This window comes from Lonchura striata, chromosome 1 (genome assembly GCF_046129695.1).
Source record: "Lonchura striata isolate bLonStr1 chromosome 1, bLonStr1.mat, whole genome shotgun sequence".
In the NCBI taxonomy this organism is placed as follows: Eukaryota; Metazoa; Chordata; class Aves; order Passeriformes; family Estrildidae; genus Lonchura; species Lonchura striata.
In genome coordinates this window covers 30,872,481-30,899,264 of record NC_134603.1, presented here as the reverse complement: position 1 = coordinate 30,899,264, position 26,784 = coordinate 30,872,481, and the positions used below count along the sequence as shown (strand labels likewise).

Here is a 26,784-nt window from a genome sequence, read left to right as displayed (position 1 = left end):
TTCACCTCTGACAGCCTGGAGGCCCTAAGTGTGCATGTGAGCAGTGAGCGCTCACTCCCCGAAGAGGAGTGGAGGGCTGTAATTGGAGACATCTACCAGTGCAAGCTCTGTAACTACAACACCCAGCTCAAAGCGAACTTCCAGCTCCACTGCAAGACTGACAAACATATGCAGAAATATCAACTGGTGGCTCACATTAAAGAAGGCGGCAAAACTAATGAGTGGAGGCTGAAGTGTATTGCCATTGGCAACCCGGTTCACCTGAAATGTAATGCCTGTGACTATTACACCAACAGCGTGGATAAATTGCGCTTACATACTACCAATCACAGGCACGAGGCAGCCCTGAAACTCTACAAGGTAAGTCTGTGACAGCAGCTCCAGCCAGCACCAAGTAGGCTGGGAAATTAACCCACTCAGGGCTCATCAAACAGAACATTGATTAATTAGTAGAGTAAATGTTTATTGAACATGCATATAGTCAAACAAAAACTGCAGGTTAGTCAGGGAGGAGTGCTCTAGATGAGTCCTGTTGACTCACCTGGGCGTCATTTAGGAGGCACTTCCTGCAAACACGGGGTCCATAAACTGGTTTTTTTTTTTAAAGTTCTCTCATAATAAATGGTGTTTTTCATCTCTCATAATCTTTTCAGACTTTGTCTGTTACATTTTGATCAGAAGATTGAGAGAGATTATGGAAAATTGTGTTTTGCCCATACCACACATAAGGAGAGGAGATCACTTTCTGGCATATGTATCTGTTTGCAACCATGATGTATCACAGCCAAGTTATTTTACATTGCTATTTTCAGTAAGCACATGCAATATGCCACATTATTACAAAGGATATTCAAAAGTAAGCACTGTCATCCTTTTGTCTGCCCTTCTTTTCCAAACCAGTAATGATTTTTCACAAACATGAAAGGGTGTGGTGTAGATAAATATGTTAGTAGAATGGCAACTATATTTTTATCTTTACTGGAAAAAACTATGTGGATATAATGAATATGTGGGAGTGATGAATACCATTTATTACACAACTTGTCATGACTTTTTCCAAACCCTAATTATGGGGTAACTTATTTTCTGCAGTGTGTTTACTGGATTGGCTTGATTGTCTTGGTTCATGTACAAAATATAACACATTCATTTCCAAGATGAATAACTTTGTAACTTATTAAAAACTTCTTTTGTCTAGGGGATATAAAAATTCAGGAAATATTGCAAACCATTAGTCACTGTAACAAGCTCTAAATATGATTAGAAAATCCATTTTGCAAGTGTTATCTATTGATTTATACTAGAAATCTGTGATAACTAAACTATCAGGAGTCATCTGCTGATTACAGCAACTATGCTGGTTTTCTAATCATATTGAATACCTGTACATACAGAACAAATATGGAAAAGTCTCAGTAGACCTCTAGTTTAAGCAAGAAATAACATTTTTCTGGTGTTTAGCCATGTTCAAATGGTTGGTCTGAGCTAATACATGTTGCACAGGCAGTAACATAGATTTTCATTTTATAACTTAATAGTTGTAACCTTGGTGCATCTGCTGTAAGCAAAAATGGCAGGAATACAAGTTTTGGTCTATTATACTGTCCCACAGTGCTGGCTGCTCTGCTAATTTAATAATATATTTTATTTATATTGTATTTTTTCCTTAATTCTAGAGGGTTTTATTTTTTGCTGTTTTTTTTTTTTTTAAGATTTAAAGTCCTGTTAAGAAAAGTAAGAAAAGAGCTGAGAGTTTAATGACATAGCCTGCCTCTGCAGCAAAACTCCCTTTAGAGGTTCCTGCTCCCTGTCATCCGTGAAGCCATTCCTTGAGTCCTCCATTTACATTATGCAGCCACACTCTAAGTCAGGGTTTTTCAAAAAAAAAAGCAAAAAACAAAACAAAACAAAAAAAAACAACCACACTTTTGGTCCCCATCTATTTTTTGGAGTGTTAACCTGCATTATTTCAATTATTTGTTCTATAATGCCACCATTCAAAGAAATGCTACTTCAAATGGTGCCACAGACAGGAATGATGAGTAGGAGAAGGGAAGGCAGAAGGTTTTTCTCAGATGGTTTTACTGCCAAAGCTTCTGAGGCTGCTGAAAATAAGTTGTCACCTGCTTATTTAAAAAAACCAAAAAGCTAGAGTCACAAGGTACATAAACTATCTACTCGAAACAGTACTTTCTCTTCACTCACTCAGCCTGATCCCTAAGGAAACCGTTATCAAATATGTTTGGGTTTCCAGCCTGTCCTAAAAAATATTTGATGTGGGATGCTATAGGAGAGAGGATTAGCTCTTGGTCCTCTTCACTGAAAATATGCTGCTGCTGATTCTACTTTGCCAGATCCTGGTTTGTTAGATGGAGCAGCTCAGTAGCATCTATGTAGCAGCTATCATACACAGCAAGGGACCATCACTAGCCTTTGGAGCTCAGTCTTTGAATCAGTTAAGGACATCCCAGTGGAAATGGAAACCATAAACTCCCAGATACCCTCTAGGCTTCATGACCTAAGTAGGACAATTGAAAGTGTCTGTCGATTAACCATAGGATTCCAACTCTCCTGATGCATGTATTTTTAAAGGACTTGTCCCTAGGATTCCTAGTGAGTGTCTCAGCTTTTTAAAAAGTTTCTGTCCCTCATGACTTCCTAGAGAACCTTGGAAATTTTAACCCCATTAGGTTTAATGACTCTTAGAAAGCAGATAGCATATAGACACACATACACTATTTTTTATATAATTTCATTTTTAAAGTTAATTAGGAAAGTGATGTCACATCGAAAATATCAGTTGGAGTATTGCTGGGTTTTTTTTAAGATTTGGCGTTGGCATGAAGTGCTACAATATGTCCCAAAAGACCAAGATGTTCTAGATGTGTGTGCTCTATAATAGAATATAATGCCTCTGCACACCATCCAGAAAACTTTGCTCTTAATTATAAGTGCACATTCAGGCCTGAAGATGTACATAAATGCAGTTTTGAAAATCTGCTAAGTTATCTACTAGCAGACTTGATAGTTTTGTCAGGTCTTGGTGAAGCTGTTGACACCAAGAGAGTTGTAAACTTTTTTTCTCTTGATACATCAGATAAACTTTTAGAGCACCTAAGGAAAAAAAGAACATTAATTTGTATGAATAATAGATATATGCCTTGGGAGCAATATCGAATATTTATGAATTGTGTTTATATTCAAGCAGCTCCTCTTTTTAAAAATTAAGGTGCTGTGAATATGGTTCAGCAATAAAAAGTTTAATACTAAAACCATCTGAAAGCACAAAAGAAGAATATGTGCCTTTGTTCCTTTGCTTTGTCAAGTACCTCAAAGTTTTTCTTCAGTCATTTGTATTTGTTTAAATGTTATTGTTTTGTGAATTTTCTTCTTATAAGTGTTGCCATAACAGCTTGATTTTTCTCCCTGTGCTTAACTATTGATGGAATAAAAGGATGTCTTTTCATAGCCAAAGCTTTTAAGGAAGCCGTGGACATCAGAGCTTCTCTTCTGAAGCTGTATAATTTTAGGCAGTACGGAAATGTCACTTTTAGAGTTAGATTCTAAATGTGGCAAAGTAGAACCTTTAGCTGTTTTCTAAGTTATTTAAAGAAGAAATGGCCTGGTTGTTCCTTACAGAAGTGCAGTATTCAAATGGTGTTGGTAATGTGGCTGCTAGGAACCAGAACAAAGACAGTCTTACCCTAAATGAACTTAGCCTGGCCTAAATGAATTTCCCAAAGACTTACTTTTGGAATTGTGGAGCTTGATATTAGCAAATTAAACCACAGAAGAGTTGCAAGTTCTTGGCAGCATCCATCAAGAAGCATTCAGTGACTCCACAAGTAAACAGAGAAAGCTTCTATAGCAACAGAGTGTATTTCCATTCTGCAGGAGGAAACATTCAGCTTCTGCAGATTTGGGAAGCTGAGGCAGGACGGTGATCTGTCTCTGTGGATGTAAAATACATATATCTGGAACTGCTCTTCAGGCAGCCATTTTGTAGCTTAGTCAAATAACTTTCAGGAAACTGCATATATCATGTCCCGTACTCATAAAATAGTTTCCAAATACTTTTATTAATAAATAAATAAGTACAGGATAGCCGTTTTGTAAAGAAAACTGGAATGTCTGGAAGTAAAATTTACTTAACCAAGTGACTGAATAACATGATCAATTTCTAATTACAAATTAGTATTTGAAGACAGTTTATCAAAAATATTTTTGATTAGCTGATAATACCTTCAATAGTAATTGCTTTATACTGTATATTTACTGCAGTTTATATTGTGTATGCAACTATTTAGAAGCTCAGGGAAAACGAGAAGCAGCAGACTGTATGAGAACTACCTTGGTCTTTCTTTTATTGACAAAATATTGATACACAACACTATTTATGCTATGATTTTTAAATTTTGGTATATCTCTTTACCTCCCATGTTCTCAAGCAGCAAAGATATTACCCAAGAGGAGTGACCTGATTTCAGTTTAAGAAGGTTAAAGGTTAAAGGTTAGCTCAAAAGCATCATCTGCCTAGCTGCTTAACTTTAAACTGATCAATTTAATGAAAATCTGTTTTGCAGATGGTGTTGTAATGTCTTTGGCAGGATTTAGGCAGCTTTAACATTAGACGTATGCTAGTAAAAATTATTCCTTTATTTGACCAGAACAACACCTTTTCTTTTATGTTTTAAGGTAAAAGGCATGTGGGATATGGTATTTTGGCAAAGGACCCAGGAGCAGAAAGTGTTGATGGTCTTTCCATATGGGCTCAAAACCAGAATACCCTTATGTCTATTGCTAACAATGACTGAAGAAACAAACAAAGCTGTATTCATTTTTTCACCATAATGTTTTACTTTGAACCCATAAAAAAGGATTTCAGTCAGACCTGTCCTTGGAAAAGGCTTGTCTTCTCTGCCTAGGGTGGAATGCAACAGCATTAACTTTTTTAATCTGGCAGAGCACACTTATTGTCTCTTTGAGGCCTTGTATTTATACGTCAGAAGTATTCTTTCCCTTGCTCACAAACCACGCAGTAATTGTGTTACTTAGCTGTAGATACTATAAATAAGAAGGCAAATCAGTCAATCCAAATGGTAAGTTTTGTCTGATGGAGGTTGTCTGAATAAACAAAGAATTAGATCCTTGGGAGTGTAAAGCAGAGCTTTGTGTTTATGTCTTCTGAGAATTAAGCCCTCACAATTTTTGCCAAGATAATTAAGTTTCAGCACAACCATGTCTTTCTATTTTCAGATGTATGCAATTCAATAGGAATTTCTTGGGCTGCTAATGCAATGCTATTATATGTTAGCTTTGTAATTAGCTAGGACTCTATCCTTTTGCTGAAATGCATTGTAATATTACACACACAAGCATAGTTTGCATGTAAGCAGTTATGAAAGTGGAGCCCTTTGTTTCATATTGACCTTCCAACTTATTTAAAAGAGAGTTTACAATGAGCCTTTGTTTTGTCCACAAATGATCATAAACAGCTTTTTAAAGAGTCCAATAAAATGAGATAATCACAAATGTATAACATCACATATTGAAAGGGTGGAAGAACAAATGGGGCTTTTGCTATATTTTATAGGATGGATTTATAATCTGTTCTTGGGTCACTTAGGGCCAAGAATTTTCATGGTCAGCTGCTGGTCCTGCTAGCTAGCATCCTCTGCAGGAAAGGCAAATACTGTGTGGCACCTGCTCTTCAGCTGAGGTTCTGAATTGCTCTTTAAAGCGAGGTGTCCACTTCTCTGCTGGTTCAAAGTCAAAAGTTTAATCAGACCAGCTTTTTTTTTCTGCATCTGTCATCAGTGAAGCAGAATAGTCTGTCTGGATTCCATAATGCTGTTTGCATATTTGGATTTTAAGTCGGCCAGGAGTATTGAATGATTTGCTCATCTTTATCATGTGCAGGAGGCACAAGTGGGATTTAGTATTTAGGTAACTTTTAGTGTAACAGTTCCTCAAGGAAAACTGCTTGTTTTTTTCTCATTATCCTTGTTCTGGATGAAAGCATGGTTGTTAGGAATTAACAGCTGAGGGGGATGCGAAGTATATGTGCATGGGGACAAATGGACTAACAGCCCAAATCACTTTGTTTGCTTTACTCTGTTTGGCTTGAAATTCTGGTACTTGATCAGCTTGGAATTAACAGAAAGTCAAATTCTTTTCATTTCAATTGTCCTGCACTAACTTTTTTATATAAAATAAAATATCCTACAAATGTGCCAAACCAATTATTTTACTGTCATTGTCCCAATATGACGGTAAAAGAGGTCAGGAGATTGTGCAGCATTGATTTGCATAAAAATCATTGTGGAAAGGAAATTGGAATATGTCTGCACACCTGAGGAGCTAAACCAAGCTTTGCTTGATGTTATTCTTTTTGGTTGTTTGGAATAAAACTGTTTTCAGTAATAAACAACAGTTATTCTAATTTCTTTCTCTAAACAAGCCTCATATAGAGAATAGAAGGTATTTCAATTTTTAAAGTCCTTTGAGATTTGTATTCACTTATGGTTTTAAATGTTTTATGAAATTTAATTTCCACTGCAAGTTTCATTTACCATGATTCAGATTATGCTGTTGTGCTTACATGTATAAAGAGAAACCAGTGTTCAAAGAACACGCTGTCTAGTCACGGCCATACACACATTGTGTAGTCATAGCTACAAATAATTTATATGCTTACTATATGTACTTGTACACTATAGATAAGAATATTTATTTAAAAAAATCCGAAAACCCCCAGTTAACAAAAAAAAAATTGTTGGCTGGTAAAATAGCAATTTCAAAATTACCCTTTGTAATGATAAAATTAAAATAAAACAGCAGAGAAAACATTTTCACATTTTATTTTATGTACATTTAATTTGATATTCAGATGTCAGTCTCTCAGAATGTCTTACATAATGTTTCTTGTTAAAAAATACCATATTTTGTATTCAGCTTATGGTACACTGCTGAAACAGGGAGGTGTTCTCAAATCATAGTTTAAAGAATCTTCATGTTCTTCTGTTGAGATGCAGTCCAGAATCCCAGTGTGTGTGCTGTCCTTGGGAAGGAGGCTGTACCAGACTACCTGCAGTGTGCAGTCTGCCCAGTGGGGCCCGAGTGAGTAGGTCCTCTTGGAGACCAGGAAAAGTGAGCAAGGAGAGCCAAAGCAGCAGAAAGAGCATCAGCCTCATTTATTCAGTATGTTCAAGACACAAAATGGCTGTATAACAGCTATTTTTTGTGCCTGGAGTTCTTTCATTCTGACATTAAGAGAAATATGTAATTATTTCTGGCTGAGATTCAAAGCAGAGATGCAGTGTATAGTCTGTGTAAGTGTATGGTGTTAAAGTGAGTGCATATGTATGTGTGCATTAATAGATTGCAGCTATGGATTTAACAGCCACTCCCTCCCAGCCTTGCAACATAGATTTTCTTGTTACCCATAGGAGACTTTAGCTGATATTATGCAACTCACTACAGGTGTCTTTTCTAAAATTGTAATTAGTTTGCCAGACTCTCCCAGGTGAGATTTTTCTCTACGCTGTCTTCCACATATTTAAAAATGAGCAGTAAAAAAAAGTACAAAGACTGACACATGACAGGAAAGTTGTATTTTGACATGGATACATGTAATTCAGCTTTGCTATTGTTTTTGCTAAGTAATTTAGAAGAAACTTTCCCTTGGTCTATGCATTTGTTTGTCCATCTACCAAAATACCAGAATCATGATTTTAAAGGACAATTAATAGGACTAAAATCTTATGGGCCTCAGATGTACAGGACAGATTTGAGCTTTTTGATACAAAGAGTTTGAGAATGTATTGGCTCAATATATGTCTATATTGCTAGACAGACAAATTAATTATCCACGTTTTTTCTTTTTTCCTTCTTTGGGGTATTACTGGAGCAGAAAAGGATAAGAAAGGATAGTGAAGATGCTGGTGTGAAATACTAAGTAATGCAATTGCTGTTGGTTTCAGCAAGGATCAGGCACATGCAGGAGATGTATTTTCTTGGATAAACTTCCAAGTGTATGTTTGTGGGTAAAATACAATACAGTAGAACAGGAATCAGGTATTAATTATGTTAAATATGAGTAGAGGCTTTATGTTGATAAAACATAAATTACAAGTGGTGGCTTGCAATAATTTTTGAACCTGATGATCTCCCTGTAAGACTGGTGTACTTAATATGGGCAGATAGTGCAGACTATCTGCACCTCATGCTGATACATAAAAAAAAAGTAAAGCTTTGCTAAGAACTTCAAGACTTTTGCTTTGTGGGCAGCCATGAAGGAGGATGTCATAGAAATTATCCCCTTGGTCTGCAGCACAACTTTCTAACCCTTCAGTACTGCAGCAGACAGATACACAGCATATCGTGCACCATAGCCTCGGGGGAAAATGTATGTTTTACTCTACCAGTGGGAAGGAAGGCATTAAAATAATCCTTAGCTTTTAAAGGCAGGGGGTATTGAAGAAAACAAAAATTGAGCAAAGGTAGTCTTTGAATTATGAAGTGTGCAGGTTCCCATGCCTTGGGCATCCTACTGCAGTAGCAGATACAGTAACAGAAAAAAAAAAAAAAAAAGATACAAGGGGTATGAACAATACTCCTTGGTTATATGCATGCATAGGAAACATATTACTAATAGGAGCTATGGATAGTAACATACTAGACTCATTCCAAGAGTGGATGTTTGACCACCAGGGTTGCCTAACAAAAAATATTTTTTTTTTTCTATTTAAAAATGTTATTCTAGAGTATTAATCAAACCATGCTGCTCGCATGATTCACATGTGTAAAATACATAACTGTATAACTACTGGTTTATTGCTGGACTGTGTGCAGGAAGCCTAGCTATTCAGTGCTCTGCCCAAAAAGGCTCTTTATTTGTAGTCCCTGTTCTCCCTTTTAAACTCTCTCAAAAATCAAGAACATGCACTACTTCCTTGCACTGCTTTTGGAGAAAAGAACCATAGAACCACATCCACCCATAAAGATGGCACAGAATCTGATGCTCTGGGATAGTTTGAACCTCAACCTTCAGCAGAAAACTAGATTACTCTTAGAGGAAGTTCAAGATGACCCTTTTAAAACAAAGGTCAGCAGTGAAAACGCTTCTTTCCAGAACTTTATCGGGCAATTATAAAGGTCTGCATCTCTTGATTTTAGTTGTTTAGCACATATGGAATTTTTCCATTGGTATCCTAAGCTTGTGGTTTGGACATATAGCACTTCTTTGGTGAGGGAATTCAGTTTTCTCCAAACAACTTTATTAAAAAGGAAGATGTTTTTCTTGGAAAATCCTAAGATGTTGCAAGTGGCTCAAGTAGCATAATAGCTATAATTGATATTATCCTTATCCTAAAGTAAAAACTCTGGCTCCTAATATTAAAGGAGAAAGAAGGGCACTTCTTATTCACAGAATCAGAGAATCAGAATGTCTGGCATTGGAAGGGACTCATTGAATCAAACTTCTGCTCCTCGTAAGACACCTAAAACTAAACTGTATGACTGTCATCCAGATGCTCCTTGAACTCTGACAGGATTGGTGCTGTGAGCACTTCTCTGAGAAACCTGTGACAGTGACCAACCACTCTTTCAGTGAAGAACTTTTCCCTACTGTCCAAGCTGAACTTCCCCTGACACAGCTTCATACCATTCAGACAACAATGCTCTTGTTTTCTATGTAACTTAGACAAAAACTTGCTCTATGGAAAGTAGATTGACAAAAAAAAATTACTAGCATTCTCTAATTGAATAAACACTTTGTGAATGACCAGAAACTTGATATTTTTACAGCAAGAACAATGAAACAAAGTCTAAGGAGCATCTTGGTATTCTTGTTCTTTGTGTGCTAGTGATGAGAGCATGGAAAAAAAGCTTGCTTTACTACTGAAATGACACAGCTTTAATATCTAGATGTTACTATTTTGGAAACACCCTTTGGCATTTGGAGATATGTAAGCAGCTAATGAATGACTGGAAATCAGGAAGAATAAAGCTGGTGGAAAAAATGAGTCCAAACTGCAAGTGTTTCTGAAAACCTTATGTCTTATTTGTTCAGGAGCTTCTGTGACTCAAAATCTTGACCCAGGAGGAAGCTGGAATCCTGGGATATGTCAGGACCGGATCTTCTGAAGTCAGGTCTCAGATGAGAAAGATCAAAGACCACAGAAAATAGTTTAGAACTAATTTTACTAAATTTCTGACCTAGAATTTGGGCAGATTTGAAAGCATTCCTGTACTGTTAGTCCCCTGAGTCTAACCCTGTTGCAGATGCATCTCAGTAATAGGTGCTGTATCTAGGCTGTGGATATCCTTTGCCACTTTTTGATTTACTAAGGTAGTCTCATAGGTCATGATGAATGGGATATGCTGTCAATGTGCTCTGTCTCTCTGTTCCTGTCTCCACTGGTGTGTTTTGTAGTGTGGCAGGCTTCAACAATATCTTCACAGTACTTGGATTCTGTGACTTATAGAACTCAAGGAATAAAAATCTTTGTAGCTAGTCATTAGGACTGCTTACAGGTATTTTTGAGAAAGAGCAAATCCTTACACGGACACTCTGTAGTCACTTTGAATTTTTTTTTTTTTTTTGCCTTTTTGTGTTGTCTTTTTTTGTTTTTCAGAAAGCAAAAATAGGTTTGTGGGATCATCTCTGACTCAACATGTTACATGTAGGGCCTGGATCCAAGAAGTCTTGCTAGGATATTTATTTTCTTTTATTTCATGAGTTTTTCACTGAGAAGCTCAAATTCTCTAGCCTTAGCTTCCTCAAAATCATCAAACAGATGATATGGTTTACCCAAAGCATTTTAGGGCACACAAAATACAAGAGCTATGCTGGTTTTGAAGAGTTCTGTGTAAGTTACAATTTTTATGATAAGGAAGAGTTGAGCTGGTAGTCAATAAAAGGAGACTCTGAAATCTCATGCTACAGAGAGCCTATATCCCAGTTCACTCAGCTTTTGTACTCTTCAGATACAAAGGTTTTATGCCTCATGTGTCCACAACAGGAACTAAACAAATGTCTTTCCTTTACTTCTGGTAGTTGTTTGTCCTAATAGATTTAGAAGGTAAGGTCAATACTGTCTGTACTGGGAAACAGAGCATGGCTTTGGGGGGAAAAAAAACCAATGTGTCTCTAACCGAGTACAGGTGATTGAGAGGTTGGCCTGTAGTACATCTAACAGTCTAAATGGTTCTCATGGAATTATAATTAAGCATAACAAGTTCTTCATATATGTCTGTCTTTCTGTCTGTATATATTTATTTTTACATGGACTTAGTAGAGTTGGGAAGGATGAATTCAAGTATTGGGAAGAGTTTGAGGTGGAGTCTGAATTTGTTCGTGCTCAAAAGAGCTCAGAGAGGCAGTTACCCAACAGAAGTGTTAGAAGCGAAGTCACAATTGTTTGAGGCTGGGTTTCTTGCACAGGGGGTGCAGTGGACAGTAACAAAAGGGCAGGTGTTTGTTCTTATAGAAGTGTGCACTTCCCAGGAGCATAAAAAAGATTTAAAATCATGTGTGTCCATACATACCCCAGGCTGCTACTGTCATCTTCTATAATGCTGTACGAAGGTCTGTATATGTTAGCATCTGCTGCAGTAAAGGTTGGATTTCCAGTTTTCTTCTAATTTCTTTCACCCAGTTACTTACAGTTTTCTTCTATACACTTTTAGGGCTGAAATTATCAGGATTTGGTCTGGGTGTAAATAATATTTCTTTTCTCTTTGGAGCTCTTTCTGAGTCACTTAATTATGAGATATCTTTCCAACCTGTCCTAATGAAAAATACTCTATTTCAAATAAAGTTAGTTAAGTACATTTCTTGAAGTGGCTGTCCATAACAGAAGAGAATGTTATTTTGAAAGCAACAACACATTAATAGGCCAAGTATGCAATCATTGTCCTATCACAGCAAATTATACCATTAGTCCACCTTATCTAATCTCTTTGCTACAGACTGCCTAACAATTGCTTCTGAGAGAAATGCAGACCAAAAGAAAAAAAAAAAATCATGGGCAAATATAGTATAATGTTGCTTATACAGAAAAATGCTTATTCTTTTCTTATGTCCTCTGTATTTTGCAATGAATTAACATAATAACAATTCAAGTATATATTTTTTTGCCCCCAAAGCTGCCTTTGGGTAGTCTTATAGTTATACAAACATCAAATCAGTTTATAAAGTGAACTTCTGGCTCAATCACATGGAGTGGGAAGGAGTTCCACAGGTTAATTTAACTTGCATACAGATTTTTTTGGCTTTTAAAATTTTCTGTCATTAGTTTATTAAGTTTTGGGTTTTCTTATTCATCTGGTAATAGAATGAAAAAGATCGTGTGTTCTTACTTGCTTTATGATCTTTTACATAAACTTTATAACTTCACAATCATCTTTATGATTACTTTACAGTCTTTTTATCATGCCTCTCTTTTAGTTACACAAAAATTTCAATCCATTCAGTCTTGCTTTTAGTGGAAGTTTTTCCACATTTCTGCTAATCCCATCACTGATCTCTGAACTCCTTTTACCAGTGTTAAATTTTTCTGGAGATATACAGATATTTCAGAACTGAACATGCTGTTCTCAGTGGAACTGTATGATCTTACTATCCCATGCCTGGTGCATCCAAAAATATAATCTGCTTTAAACAAATCTTATTGCAGTCTGTGCTGGAAATATGTTGCCTTTCATTACATGCTTCTTCCCACGCCCCCCCTTTAAACTGATGCTGAAGTGTCCTGGAGTGGCTACATTTAACTTAGACACCAGTAAAATGTTTGATTGGTTCGAAGTATTCCTTCTAATATGCATTTTCTTGGATTTATGTGTCAATACTGAGTTTCTTCTGCATGCTCAGCTAACTTTAAAAGTATCTGGCATTTCTCACAGTTCTTTGGCTAGTCTTGACTGTCATGAGTTCATTTATGACTTCTGCAGGATCAGTCCTGGTTTGCAGTTAGAAGACAAAGAGGTAACTTTTGTTCTGTTAAATGCCCTGTTAGTTCATCTAGCTTGTTTTCTGCCTCTGTCAGTTTAGTTTTTTGCCCCTCTGTTAAGTGTCTACTTTACGTGGTTAGGCTGCTTCTGCATAGCCAGCTGAGTGGAAAAAAACTACAGCTCTTAATTAACCCATGGAGTAATTAAATTCCCCCTAATATTAGGAGAGTGAGAGAAAGAAGCATCTCCTTGTGCCTATGTACACTGCCTGTCTCTTCACATTGCCTGCCTCTCATTGCTTTCCCACATGTATTACTATACCTAGTGGCTTGAGGTGCAAATGTCTGCAGGCAGTTAACTATTTGCTGAGCCTGAAGAGCAGAAATAGCTAATTAACCATCTATCTGCAAATATTTACTCCAGATATTTATTTACAAAATAAATGCAAAATAGAAGATGATGTTTCTGCATATGGACTGCAAGGCTGAGGCATAACTGCAATTGACTCTTTTGTAGTGTCCTCTTTTCATACTGTTTCGTGCTAACTTTAATGTATTATTGATTGTTATTAAGGTATACCATGAAATACAGATGGAGTGTCTGTTGTGGTTGAACTCATACTGTGGGAGCTATGTTGACTTTTAGATTATTCTGGCCTTCATGCTGCTTGACATTAAAACCTTTCACATTAGGGTTTAGAAGAAAAGAAATATATAGTAACTATGTTACCCTGCATGTAGTGTGAAGTAATCTGAAAATATGATGCCAAATTCCCTCCCCACCAAGTCAGCACAACATTTGAAATTAAATACTAATTTCAGAGCAAGCCAGGAAGTTCAAATTCCCTGTGTGACTGTATATAAGCAGTAGTTCAGGACAGTCAATACCTGAATTTAAATTAGCTGTGCTACCTGCCAGTAGAAAGTGCTAAAAGTGGAGGGATTAGGGGTCTGATTTTCTAGAATACTAAGTCCTAGTGGCTTCACCTGGCACTGTCTTTTTAGCATCCCAGGATCCAAGGTCATGCTCACGAGTGACTGACTGCCAGCCTTCATCCTTGCACAGCCTTCTTGGCTGGATGTATTGGCTAGTTTGAAATACACAAAAATTGCATCAGAGGATCAATTACTGCTGAAATGTCAGTACTGAACCCTGTAATAGTGCTAATTAGTTAAAGCAAAGAGGCACTTATCTTGGCAGCAGATCACTGAATACTTCTTTCACAAAATTAAGTTTGTAGTGCTTCACATTCTTCCCCCTCCCTTTTTTGGAGAAGTGTAAGTATATAAATGTTGAGGGTTTTTTCCTATTTATTTCCTATGCCCCCGTAAAAAGAAATACTTCCAAATGTTTCTCACTATGTCCAGCAATTTCCATCTTAGAATGGCTTACTTTTGTTTGGAACTCTTAAAGAGGCTATTAGTCATTGGAGAAAACTTGAAACAAGGAAACGTATGACAAACACACAGTCACAGGACAGCCCTCTCTAATTTTGGCTCAGCTCCCTTTCTGCCATTAATGGGGCAAAAAAGAAACTGGAGATCTGATGCAAGTTCCCTGGCGTGGGGGAGGGCAGAGTTCCTCTGCTTGTGTCAGGGAGTCCCTGGCTGTCAGGGAGCCAGCAGTGTGGGCCCTGTCCTTCCCACCACACACTTTGCAGGAGATGTGGCAGGAGAGGGACCGGGAAGGGCAGTAGCAGGAGGGCAGAGTACCTGTAAGTGCATCTGTGATGAGAGTGAAATCCCTGCTGCACAGGCAGACATGGGGAGCTCCCAGGCAGAGCCGGCTTAGGGGGATGCTGGTGACTTCAGAAAACTTTTTATCTGCTACAGAAAGGCAGTGGCTGCTGTCACAAGCTGTAGGGTCTGACTGCAGTCCTGTGTTTTGATCCCCTGCTCAGGTAGGTTTCATTTTTCTTGTGCTCACCTTGCAGGGAGCCTTCCTGGGCTGTGTCAGTGTGTTCTGGGCTTGATGAACTACCACAGTTTTTTCCCAGTACCAGTTGTCCTCTTTCAGTGCATAAGGCTGTCATTCACACATCCCATCCCCCAACTTTTCACCCAGCATTTAGTTTTTGCTGAGGATTATTTCCTCACTATGCCACAAAGATAAGATTCTCAGCTGCCAGTGGCATGAACAGTCTGTGAAAATTCTTCAGCATGAGGTAGGTTGTATTGTTAAGCAAAAGTCTAAATGTTTGCTAAGATTCAGGAAAAATTACAAGGGTTTTGATAGTTTTTATCCTCTGCAGAATTAGTTTGAAGCTTTAAAAATGTTGTTTGTTTCCTATTAAAATGGTGATGAGAGGAAGGAGACAGGAAGAATGTAGGCTAAATCCATCTTGTTGCAGTATTGATGATCTCAGTAGTATTACTCCAAGGATAGAGAAGTTTTCCAAAACGACAGTGTTTCTTAACTCTGTCAATTGACTGGGACAGGGCTCTCCTGTGGTTTGACTACTGTGGTTTGTCACTACTGTGAGAAATTATCCAGCTCAAAAAGTCCTGTTATTTCGGTAATTTCTTGCTGAAATTGATGGTTACTGTTCCTGTTTTTCTCCCAAAGTTTATTTCTAGGGCTTTCCCATTTGTTTCTGGTACTCTAGATAAAAGGCTAGTCACAGAGCCAGAGAGACTGCTCTGCAATGAGGATGTGTAAGGGAGGAGAAGATGTGAATTTGGGAATGTTTTCCCCCTCCTGGAAACAGTTTGCCTGTTTGATACAGAGTGTGAGTTGATGCAATGAAATCCACCTCCCTAAATATATTTTACAGATCAGACCAGGTTACTGGGTATTGATAACCATGACATACTTTGTGGGTGAGCATACACACTAGGACACCTCATTTATAGCCCATTTCTCCTCCTAAATTATTCCACATTTGTGAATATTTTTTAAGCAGCTGCTATTTAAAACCAGAAAGCCTCCACCCTAAAAGGCCCCAACCTGTCAGAAACATTTCCTCTCTTGCCTGAAGCTTGGAATTTCACTCCAAAATGCCAGTTCCCTCAGGAGTGTGCATAGTGTCATCCTTGCCTTGTGGTTTACTCTTTGCAGCCTCAGTTGCACACACAGACGTTTTTTTACCACCTCACCACATTTTTCTTCCTTCTCTACCGACATCTCAACATCTCTACGTGTCTGTTTTTCACGGTGCCATTTGCACCTAAATTTCTGCAGCACTTAGCCCAGTTTCACACTTACCAAGCCCTAGACCCCTTTATATTTTCTTCTTTTCTGCCAATAACTTTCTTTTCCACTTTCTCTTGTGGATGAATGTGAGTGTTTATGTACATTGTCATCTGTATTGTTAAGAGCATTTCTATTTATCTGGGATGATTGGGATAAAAATTTTATTGTCTTGAGCTTGAGTTGGCTGTGTTGTTTCAAGTAATAAAGAGAGAAAAAAGGTGTGCTGAATATCCCACGGGAAGCTATCATGCATTTTGAACCTGACGCATATTTTGCATTAGGAAAAATATGTTAGAAATTTGTAGGTTGTTCTCTAACTCTATCAATACTCTTTTTTTCATATGGCTGCAGGTACTGAGCCAAGCCCCAGTAATATTAAGGGGAAAAACGCTGCTGTAACTTCGTGACTAATATATTTTAGAAACGTCTTACATTTTTCCTGTAATAGCTTTTCCATACATAGTAGCATTTCAGTTTGAAGGTCTGACTTCTCAAAGCCTATCAGAGCTAAAAACAAGTGCCAGCATTCTGTTGAAAAGCTGGAAACTTCCCACCTCCAATGCTATGAAGCTCCTTTTTCAGACTCAAAGATCGTAAGATTAACACGTTATTGGTAAAAGGCCCATCTGGGTGTTGCCTCAGTGTAATCTGAAAGAAAATTTTTTTATTTGAAAGCAAGGCAAACGTCTTGATGGTAGTTTGCAGCAAAACAAAACTAATGACAGCTGATTTAAGCTAACTGAGCTAGGAGCATTAACAATAATTACTCCTGGAGACAATGTTAGGTCTTGTTTCAAGCACAAAGATTTTGTTGATGCCATCATCTAGGACTCATTTGAGAATTCTCTGAAGACCACGCTTCTCTACTTTTCACACAACATGTGTAGAAGTGTGCCTTGAGCAGTCAGAGTGCCCTTTGTGAAGAATTCCGGACCTATGCTGGGTTCATATTGACAATAAAAAGATCTTCCATGTGGCATCAATAAGGCTGCGATAAAACACACGATGTATAATAGTTCAAGACCATGGTCTTTCATTCTTTTTTATATATAACCACTGGGGTCACATAGGAATAATTATCTGGCTATGTAAAGGGGTCAAACCAGGGCTTTGATATTCACAGTACATAGCCTGATGGGAGTATGTTGTTTAGGTAGGGTTAATTTTTGTCCCAACCCAGCAAATGGTAAATTTTCCATTGAACTTGGTGGAACTAAGATTTCACACATGACACTTAAATCTGTGCTATATAAAGCTTTGTATAAATACATCTGTATATAATATATATCACAAGCATGTACAAATGTGTTTCTGTATATTTTAGCCAATTACATAAACTGTGTTTAAACTGTCTACTATGCAGATGCCTAGAATGAACAAACTAAAAAAATCTGGATAGAGGTAAAACACTCAGAGAATGTAATGGGAGCATGTTTTTCTCAATTGTAATTTTGAGAGGTTTTGTTCCCCTTATTAGTTGCCTTTCTCTGCTATAAAATCATGTGAGATCTTTTTTCTAGTTGCATAAATTTTCAGCTACAAATGTTTTACATTATAAAACTGTGTAAAGCAGACTAAAAATTGTGAAGTGTAAGAACAGATAATCTGGAGCCTTAAGTGCTTTGGGCAAACTTCTCTTGCCAGTTTTCAGAGATACAGAGGGAGACTGTGTTTGAAACCCCTCATCAGAGCAAAATGAACGTTTTAGTGTTCTTGGACATAATATCAGGCTAACATGCTCCCTGACTGACATCCCGTGCATACTGTATAATTGCCAGCCTGCTTCTCCAAGTGCCTTGAAGATTACATTTTTTTAATGTCCCAATATTAATAACCAGATGTGATCTTCTTCCTGCCCAGGGGTCAAGCTAGCTGGCCAGGTCAGGCTGTTTGTCTGTGTGCACAGACTGTGAAGTCTATTCAGAATGACAGGTATGGGGGGGGAGGCGGGTAGGGTGTTAACCTCAAGACCACCAAAAGGGAGTTCTCCCTGCTGGGAACAAAGACCAGCAGGAGCTTCAGCCTTTTTCAGTACTCCTGGGATTTTAACCAAGTGAACAAAAGATGATGCACAGCTGAAGAAATGCTCTTCACAGCTGATACATAATTTAAGATGTTCAGTTACAAACAACCGGATATGTATTTGTGATTTCATTTGAGCACAGTCCAATTATCTGCAGTCAGTTAATATTTTTGTATGAGTAGTTTCTGTGTGCTGCTTTATATGCTCAGAAGATGCTCAATTGCCAGACTTTGAAAACATGCTAGTCTTGAAAATAGCCCTGGTACTTAAAGAAATAGCATTATAACACCAGCAGTTGCTATGTGGTGTTTTGTACCTTCTTGTTAATGTTTGCCAGTCTATGTATAGATTATTTTATAATATTATATACTTTCATTAAACATGTATTATAAAAACATTTACTCTTCACTCTCTCTTTTTGTTAGGTAAAAAAAAAAATCAAAAGAAGAAGCTATTTGTTTCCTAATTGATTTTCTGCGTTAGTTGTTCATTGAATAGATAAGTAGTGCCTGTGATATTTGATTACAGAGCAAGGCACCCATTTAACCTTCCGTTCTTTCCTGGCCAGGATTTCAAATACAATACAACGTACCTCCCTTAGGCTCAGTAGGATTAGACTGCTAGCAGTAATCCCTGATGCTATGAAATAGACCTGATAGAACTTCAACTCACTTGTTTAGGATTATGCTCATGAATTTCAGTCATCTAGTTGTATTAACCCTTTGGGAACTTGTGTGGTTTATGCCACTATAAATAATAGAACATTATAACAAACAATGGTAGATGCATATTAAAACTTATCTATGTGTTTTGAAGAATTCACTTTTGCATGGTGATCAAAGTGTAAAATTCACATTGAAATTAATTTAACTCCTATAGCATAAATCCTCAGAGTTTGTTTTAATTCTAATGTTCAGATGCCTTTTGCAGTTCAACAGTGTCTTTAAACAGGTTGATCTCAATTTGTGCATTGCTTTTTAAAAATTGAATAAATTTTAGTTCTCAAGGTTGCATTGAAAGGGCAGACAAGTGATATCTGCTAGCTGTAGAGCATCAGTGCAGAATCCCCCAGTGTAATGGCTTGAATGCAAGCATGTTCCTGAGGTAAAGAGGTGGGGTAGTGATACGTGAGCTATCATTTCCATTGCTCCTTTTCTTTTTATTATAGCAGCAATGGGCAATACTGACTTATGATGACTTATGCCCTGAGCTAAAAACAGGGTAAGAGTGACAGAGCATTTCTGATGGACCATGAGACAGCGTGCAAGAGCATTGTAATCACTCCAGATTCGGACTACTCTTTTGGACTGGTGACTTCTATTTAAATGCTGATTTTTAATCTGGTCAAATTACTACAGGGAATAACTCTATACTAGCAATAAGAAGGAATAGATCTTTTCTTTCTTTCATTTTCAGAATCCTAAAACCCACCAATGAAATAAATATTGTTTCCTATTGCCAGTCTCTTAAACTGTTGAACCTTTAGTTCAAAGGTTCATTAAATATTTATGGCCACAACTAATTGTACTGATTATTCAAATGAATATATGTATATGTTATAGAATATTTGATGTCAATTACAGTGAAAAATTGTGGAGAGTTTGACTTGGGAACTCTAACCTACTCTCTTAGCAGAAGATAGAGTCAAATTAGGACTGACTGATTATGCGCATTAGGGCATCAGTTGGTGAAACTACTGCCACTTCCATACACCTGCATGTGGAATTGCTATATTTAAAGGCAAGATGACAGACAAAATCAGTGCTACTAGCTGCACTTGATAACAGAGGCATCACGGCAGTTCCTTACCCTATAGACACTATTAAAGCATGCCTGTTATTGTAGATCTGTTGGATACTCTTGCTACATCTGATGATAAAGTGGTATTGATGAATAGCTGAAGGCCACGAGAGCAATAAATGAAGTTACTCTTCAGTGATTCCATTCTTTTTTTGCAGGAGGACTCAGGAGTGGGGGTAGTTTGGGGTGGTTGTTCATCAGCCCAGTGGTTCACTCATGTGCTCCCACGTGGAGTATTGCTGAGTTCTAGTCAGTCACCCTTCTTGATTAACATATGCCCGAGGCCATTACAGGAGAATCATCATTGCTTGAGGTGTGGGTGATGCAGGTGATTTTCATCTCCACAGCAATATCATTAGACTTGGGTGACTACATCCATTGTTTGACTTTGTATCTTGCTAGCCTTGGGGTTTGGATATAGCAACTGTGTTCTAAACTGAGGTCCTGCTGGTGGGATGCACATGTGGTAGGAATAGCCAAGGTAGCTGTCCCATGCTCGCAAGCCATTCTGATTCTGCATTTGGCTCCTAAGGTATCCCAAGGAGTGATAAGTATCCCTTGGAAATGTCTATTTATATATGTGGCTGGTTGCTAAATGGATAGATGTTGCTTCTCTTTCAAATTGGCTTCTCTCGGGTTTATTTTGTCTTATATCTTCCAAGAACTGTACCCAGTCCTGCTGCTGCTGCTGCTAAAACCTAGAGTCAGTTGCAATATTTAATACATTTAAACTTTTGTCCTTTGTTGGTTAGTTTTGGTTTGACACCTGGTATATTTCTGTTCCCTGATTGATTGCAAATGTACCATTAGAAATGGGCTTTTTCATGAATGCTAAGTTTACACATTCAGAATGTGTTTTCCCTGGATATTCTGCAGTATGTGTTTAAACATAGCTGTTTCTGAAACAAATTCCTTGCGTAGGTCAGCAGATTTAGTATGGAGAAATTCATGGAAAGCAAACAGCCAAGAGGTGGGGCATGGAAGGAACTAATTCAAGAATTTCAGATGAATATAGCCAGTATTTTCCATCTCTCCATCTTTAATCTCTCCTGCTTTAATTCTAAATGAACTTGTAGAATTTAGCGGCCTACAGGTTGCCACCTTCAGATTTGCTGTGAAAAGAGAGGTAAACCTGTAAAGTTTGATGAGATTTGAGCTGCCAGGAATACAGCTGTCTATCCATTAGCCACTTTTTCTGACAGCAAGTATTTTGCAGATGTAGTTTCAGCTCTGTTCCAACTCTCAACTTGCCTCTAGTTGCAGTTTTCACTCTGTTTCAACTTATAAAGACTGAAATGAGTCAGATCCCAATTCTCTGAAAACATCACTTCATATACATAACTCAGATCAGCTAACAGTGCCCTGGGCTAAATCTCAAAAGGTACTGAAATCTTGTATTTTCAGAGAGTGGTTGGCAAATGAAGAATCTGCTGTCTCATTTTCTTGATCAAAAACTTCATTTTTTGATCATTCCACCAATTATCAAGTTGCACTTGCCTTTCAGTTTCTTACAGGGTAAAGGGAATACAGGGTGGCCATGTTGGGAAAGTTTGTTTTTAGATGAAACTAAATTTTGATGGCTTGGGTAACACTACTATTTATTAATGTACATTTACTTAGGAAAGCAAAAAAAGGTTGTGTGTGTGTGTGAAGAGAATCTTATTAAGTCTAAATAAATAGACTGTAGAAACCATGGTAATACTTTACACTTCTGTAAAGCCTTTATTCAGAGGCTTTCAAAATGTTTTAACAATGTTAATTAAATTCAGTGCTCCTTCATTCTGTGTTAGCCTAAGTGCATATAGGGCCATCTTCATCTACATACTGGTAGAATGGAAGAAAGCTCGTGTTCAACTCTGTGCAGGAGCAGTGGACTGCAAGTATTTTCAAGGCAGGTGAAAAAAAATAAAAAGAAGCCATGTTCAAGTGAAACTGCACAGGGAATTGCCTGTAGGTAGGCAAAACATAATTACAAGTTGAAATTTGGCCAAGACATTTGTCTTAACACTCTTCCTCCTTTGAAAAAAATGTGCCACGTACTTAATAACTTTATTAAGTACAAGCAGTTGTGAAATCTGTTCTTTGTTTCAACCAAAAGGAAACATTTCCTAACAGGACAGTGCTGTTAAACACCAAGCTAGGGCACTGACTCATTACTAATTTAGACAGAAAGCACCATCAATGAATTGCCAAAACTCTTTTTTGTAGCACTGGTGTTTTCCTTGGAGATCTCCCCTCCGAGTTCTGACCCTGCTTTAGCCTGAGAGATCTGAAAGGATCACAGCACAAGGTGGTATGGCTTAGGGCTGTATATAAAATGATGAAGGAGAGAGTGAAACCCAGCCATGTGCTCCCTTTACTTGACACTGTAGTAGGAGAGGGAGGTGGCATTCAGTGAAACTAAGAGCTACTCTTTTTTTTCTGCAGTAAATAATCAGCCTGTGAAATTCACTGCTGCAGTGGGGGGTTATCCGGATAAACAGTTTATCAGGATTTTTAAGAAGGATAAAGGCATGAACATTAATGATGTTTCTGATTATGTGGGCTAAAACAAAAAGATACAAGAATGTTTAGTTCTCTATTATTATTGTTAAAATCTGGATATAAACAGACTGTCTTCCAGGGTCAGGCAAGGATCCCTCGTCACACTGCACATTAATTTAGGCTCTCTAAGGGCTTGTATTTGTACCCTGCTTTTTTTGTGGATCTGACATTAGCTGTTCACACAGAGAGCGTGTTGGAACACCTGGGCCAAGGGGATGATTCATAGTATTGGTCCTGCATTCCCATCTCTCTGTTGCCCTCAGTGACTGTTCTCAGAGGACGACATTAGACTTCAAAAATTAATACGAGAACTGAGTGTTTCAAATGTAAATAAAATGCCTTTCTGTTCACAATTTTAGTCACAGTAAGGAAAGGTAGTACTCCAAGAGTAAACAACTGAATCTGCATGTCTGGGTTATTTTGTTTTTCTTTGTCAGCTTATCACTCAGCGTGGGAGAGGAGTGTCTGTGTCATAATTAGTGTTTCATTTATTTAATTTGGAAGTACAAACAATAGACAGAAAGGGCCATTTGACAACTAATTAATTTGTTTCTGCTCGAAGAGCATGACAAAAAGTTTGCCCTCAGATGAGCATTCATAGACTGTGGGTTTGCATTTGAGTAATAATTCATCAGCATTACTCCATAGATAATTTGATATCCTCAATACAGCATGTAAAGGCTTTGAATATATTTTTTTTAAATTTACATGACTATTGGAACCTTGGATCATTCTAAGACCAGTTATGATTCAGTACCATACAAGATTTCTCCACGTTTCTAGGAAGCACAATTTTATTCCACCTCTTGGAAGAGGATGAAGCATCTGCAGCCTGGCTCCTGTGACAGCTAGTTCTTCAGGATCTACGTAATGCCGTGTGAGACAGGGCTTCACTCAGGTTACTGGTTTTCACAGCAGTTTTGCAGGCTTCACAGTAATGTGTTACCTCTGTGTGCTAGCTGTTATTAATTGTTCTGTACACTCTGCTCCAAGCAAGGATTAGGAAGACAAACTCCAGTGTTGTGAATGTTATGAACAGAATAAACAATCCAGACCTACAGAGGCTGTGTGCTGATAGCTGTCTGGATCTTGACACGGCATCTCTCCAACCATGGCCAGTCAATCTGTGTGTGGAACCCAGATCTTAAATGGAATAGGGAAAGTAGAGGTAACCTAGTGCTCTGCAGGAGTTTGTCCCGATACAGGGCTGGGAAATGGCAGGGCATGCATTTGGACTCTCTGCTAGGAATCACCAGTGTTTTCTGTAATACAGAGTGTGAGAGAGCAGAAGGTTTGAATTGCAATAAGGGGATCAGTCTTCTTTAGGGAGAGGCATGTTGTTCAGCATGGTGTTTTTCACATTTCCCTGTGTTCTTTCCCTGCAGAGAATTAATAATGTATTGGAAAATTCACAGATGTTAGTATGTCAGTGGGACTAGAAGAAAAACTGTAGGAGAGAAAGGTTTTGCTTGACCCAAAAGAAGAGGAAAGCTTCTTCTGGTAGAAAAAAAGAAAATACATTGATTATTTGAGGAAAGACCTCAAAGGGAAAATTGAGATGTGATTTTTTCCAGACATCCAGGCTGTAATGGTAAGAACTACAGAGAAAAAAACGTTACCCCAAACAATACCAGGCAGATCCTGGAAGGTAAACCAATGTGGAAGTCAGTCAAAGGTTTTCAAATAAAAGCTTCTTCAAATAAAGTCCAAGTAGCAAAAGGAACAAGACTACTGCAAAGTGAAAATGAGAATGAAGCAGATTTATTAATACTGTTCAGTGAATGAACTAACATTTAATAGGTTTTTAACATATCTTCACATATCTCTGCAAAGAACTGCAGTTAGTAATACTCGTATTACAAGTGAATGATTGTAAATATTAATTGTAATAACACTGTAATGTAATCACTATAATGCACCTTTTAAAATCAAATATCCCAGTAGAAGAATCAGATTTTTCTTTGTTATTTCTAGTCTTAACCAGAGGTGTGTAGAAGGGGAAGGGAATAAGGATTATTTTAATCCCCAAATCAGACATGGGTATGTAAGTGGGCACTGACATGCAGACCAGCTAAATCTAGTATTTTGAAGCAATGTACAGTAGCTCCAAGTGTGAACAATGATAAATAACATTGACCTAAAACAGGAATGATTTTAAGCCATCTTCACTTATCCAGCTTCATGGAGGTCTGGAAATAGAAGTTGATTTTACTTTGCATCACTCTGTATATGGGTCATTAAATGATTTAATATACTTAGAAGTGAGATGCCCATTCTCTTAGTCACTTTTTTCCCTTTGTCTTATACGTTGTCACAAAGGTCTAGAATGAATTAAAAATAGATGTATAAATGACATTAAAAACAGAACATAAAATAGTATTTACATTTATTGATCACTTTCCAAAAGATCTGAACCACAGCTGTTTGGAACAAACAAGTATCTTCCTAACTCTCTCCTTTTTACAACTGTCCTTTGAATCAAGAATTCAAACCTGAAATAACACAGTGGCATTTGGAGACACTCTCAGAGAAATGAGAGGTTCACTGGATACTGACACAGTCTTCGAGTTTGGTTGCTTTGTTTTGGTTTTTTCTTCTGTTGTGTGGTGTTTTTTTCCTTCATTATTTTTTTCTCTTCTATAGCAGTGGTACTTTTAGGTTTTGCTTGAAAGATTTTGGTGCTTCAGACAAAAAGGAAGCTTTTGTCTCAAAGGCTTGCAGTTCAGCCCCTTAAAAAGAAAAGGGTTATTTTCCAAAATATTTTATTTTTTTAATAATAAGTGATGAGCCAGGCTTTTAGAAAAGAGGGCTCATGCAGCCACTATATAAGTAATAGTATAATTAAATAAAACACCTCTTCTCCACCACCCCTCCTATGTTATACAGTAGTAGTAAGTAGAGTTTCTTTATTTAAGTGCATGTCCAGGTCAGATTCTTTTCCCCTCAGTGATTGTTACTAAGAGTTTATCTTCCAACTGTAACACAATATTGTGGTCCCCAAAAACTCAGCAAGGAAAGCTCAACTGGTATGAGACGTGGAAATACGGCACTGGTTTTCCTTTTTTTAATTTATTTTATTTTTTATTTTTATTGGTTTTGGGTTTTTTTTTTTTTTTTGTTTTTTGTTTTTTTAATGGAGATGCCAAATGACCTATCCAAAAAAGCACTTGAAATACGCTTGGTAAAAGTTTATTAATAGTTGCCATTGCTACAAGTCCTCATGTGTGTCCCTTTGAAAAACAAGGGTCACTTATTAAAGACTAGAGACAGAATATTTTCTTGAATAAAGTTGTTAATAAAGCACATCAAGACTTGTTTCTATTAGTATGAGTCCATGAATACTTCATGTGCTAATTTAGGGTTTAGAGATATTTAGTCATACAAGCCCTCCAGTCTGAAATAGCTATGCACCTTGTTATTATTATTTAAAAACTGGCCTTTTATATTTAGAATATGTTTATAAAACATACTTGTCATCTTCATAAAATTAAAAACATCTGCTGTGGCTTTTCAGTTAAAATGTTGTGGACTTGAAAGTCTGGTGGTAGGTCAGTCTGCCATTTTGAATGGCAATTAAGCTGACAGTGCACCCTGTACTAGTGAGACTGTGAAAACAAACAAAAAAGGCAGATGGTTCATTTAGTTTAGTAATTGTAATTTGTTGTTCATTAAAAGCAATTCCCACACAGGCATTCTCTATGCAGATGGAGTATATAGAAAATTTTATTCTGCCAACCTGTCGTAATAATTATTTTTGTTAGTGTAATTTGCACCGACATTTGATAGGCAGTTGATTAGAGCAGTATGGTTTCATCAGAATTAAAATTAATTATAAATTTTGCTGCTTTCATTAGTGTGCTTTTATAACTATCATGACCAAGCAGCAGGGGTTTGGCTCTGAAATACTGAAAATCACAGCAGCATTTGTTGTGTAGAGGTTTTTTTCTTGAGATGACTGAACCTTTTATTAAGGGTTTTTGTTTGAGGTTTTTTTATACCTACAGAAGATGAAAATTAGTGGCAAAACTGTTAGGATAATTCTTAAATATGCTTGTAATGGAGTTCAAATTCAGTTACTAAGCTTGAGATGTTTTTCAGTTTTCTTATGTGTAGTGATAGCAATGTAGCTCCAGACATTCTGATAAGTAGGGAGAAACGTTATGGCCAGTAATAGAAATACCCTTACAGGTAAAAAAACTTACTTGCTAATAGGTTTTTAACAGGGATTTTGTCTTCCCTTTAGAGTGTAAAATAATGTGAAATAAACTTCA

General features: G+C 37.3%; 1 protein-coding gene across 4 annotated transcripts in view; it reads left to right on the top strand.

Moving 5' to 3' along the window:
- Positions 1-26,784, top strand: part of ZFHX4 (zinc finger homeobox 4) — a 149,153-nt gene that overhangs the window by 27,442 nt on the left and 94,927 nt on the right. For all 4 annotated transcript variants that reach the window (XM_021550550.3, XM_021550548.3, XM_021550545.3 and 1 more), the window contains exon 3: positions 1-360. This exon is cut by the window's left edge. In XM_021550550.3, coding sequence (XP_021406225.1) covers positions 1-360 — 360 coding nt within the window. The remainder of the gene's footprint in view (positions 361-26,784) is intronic.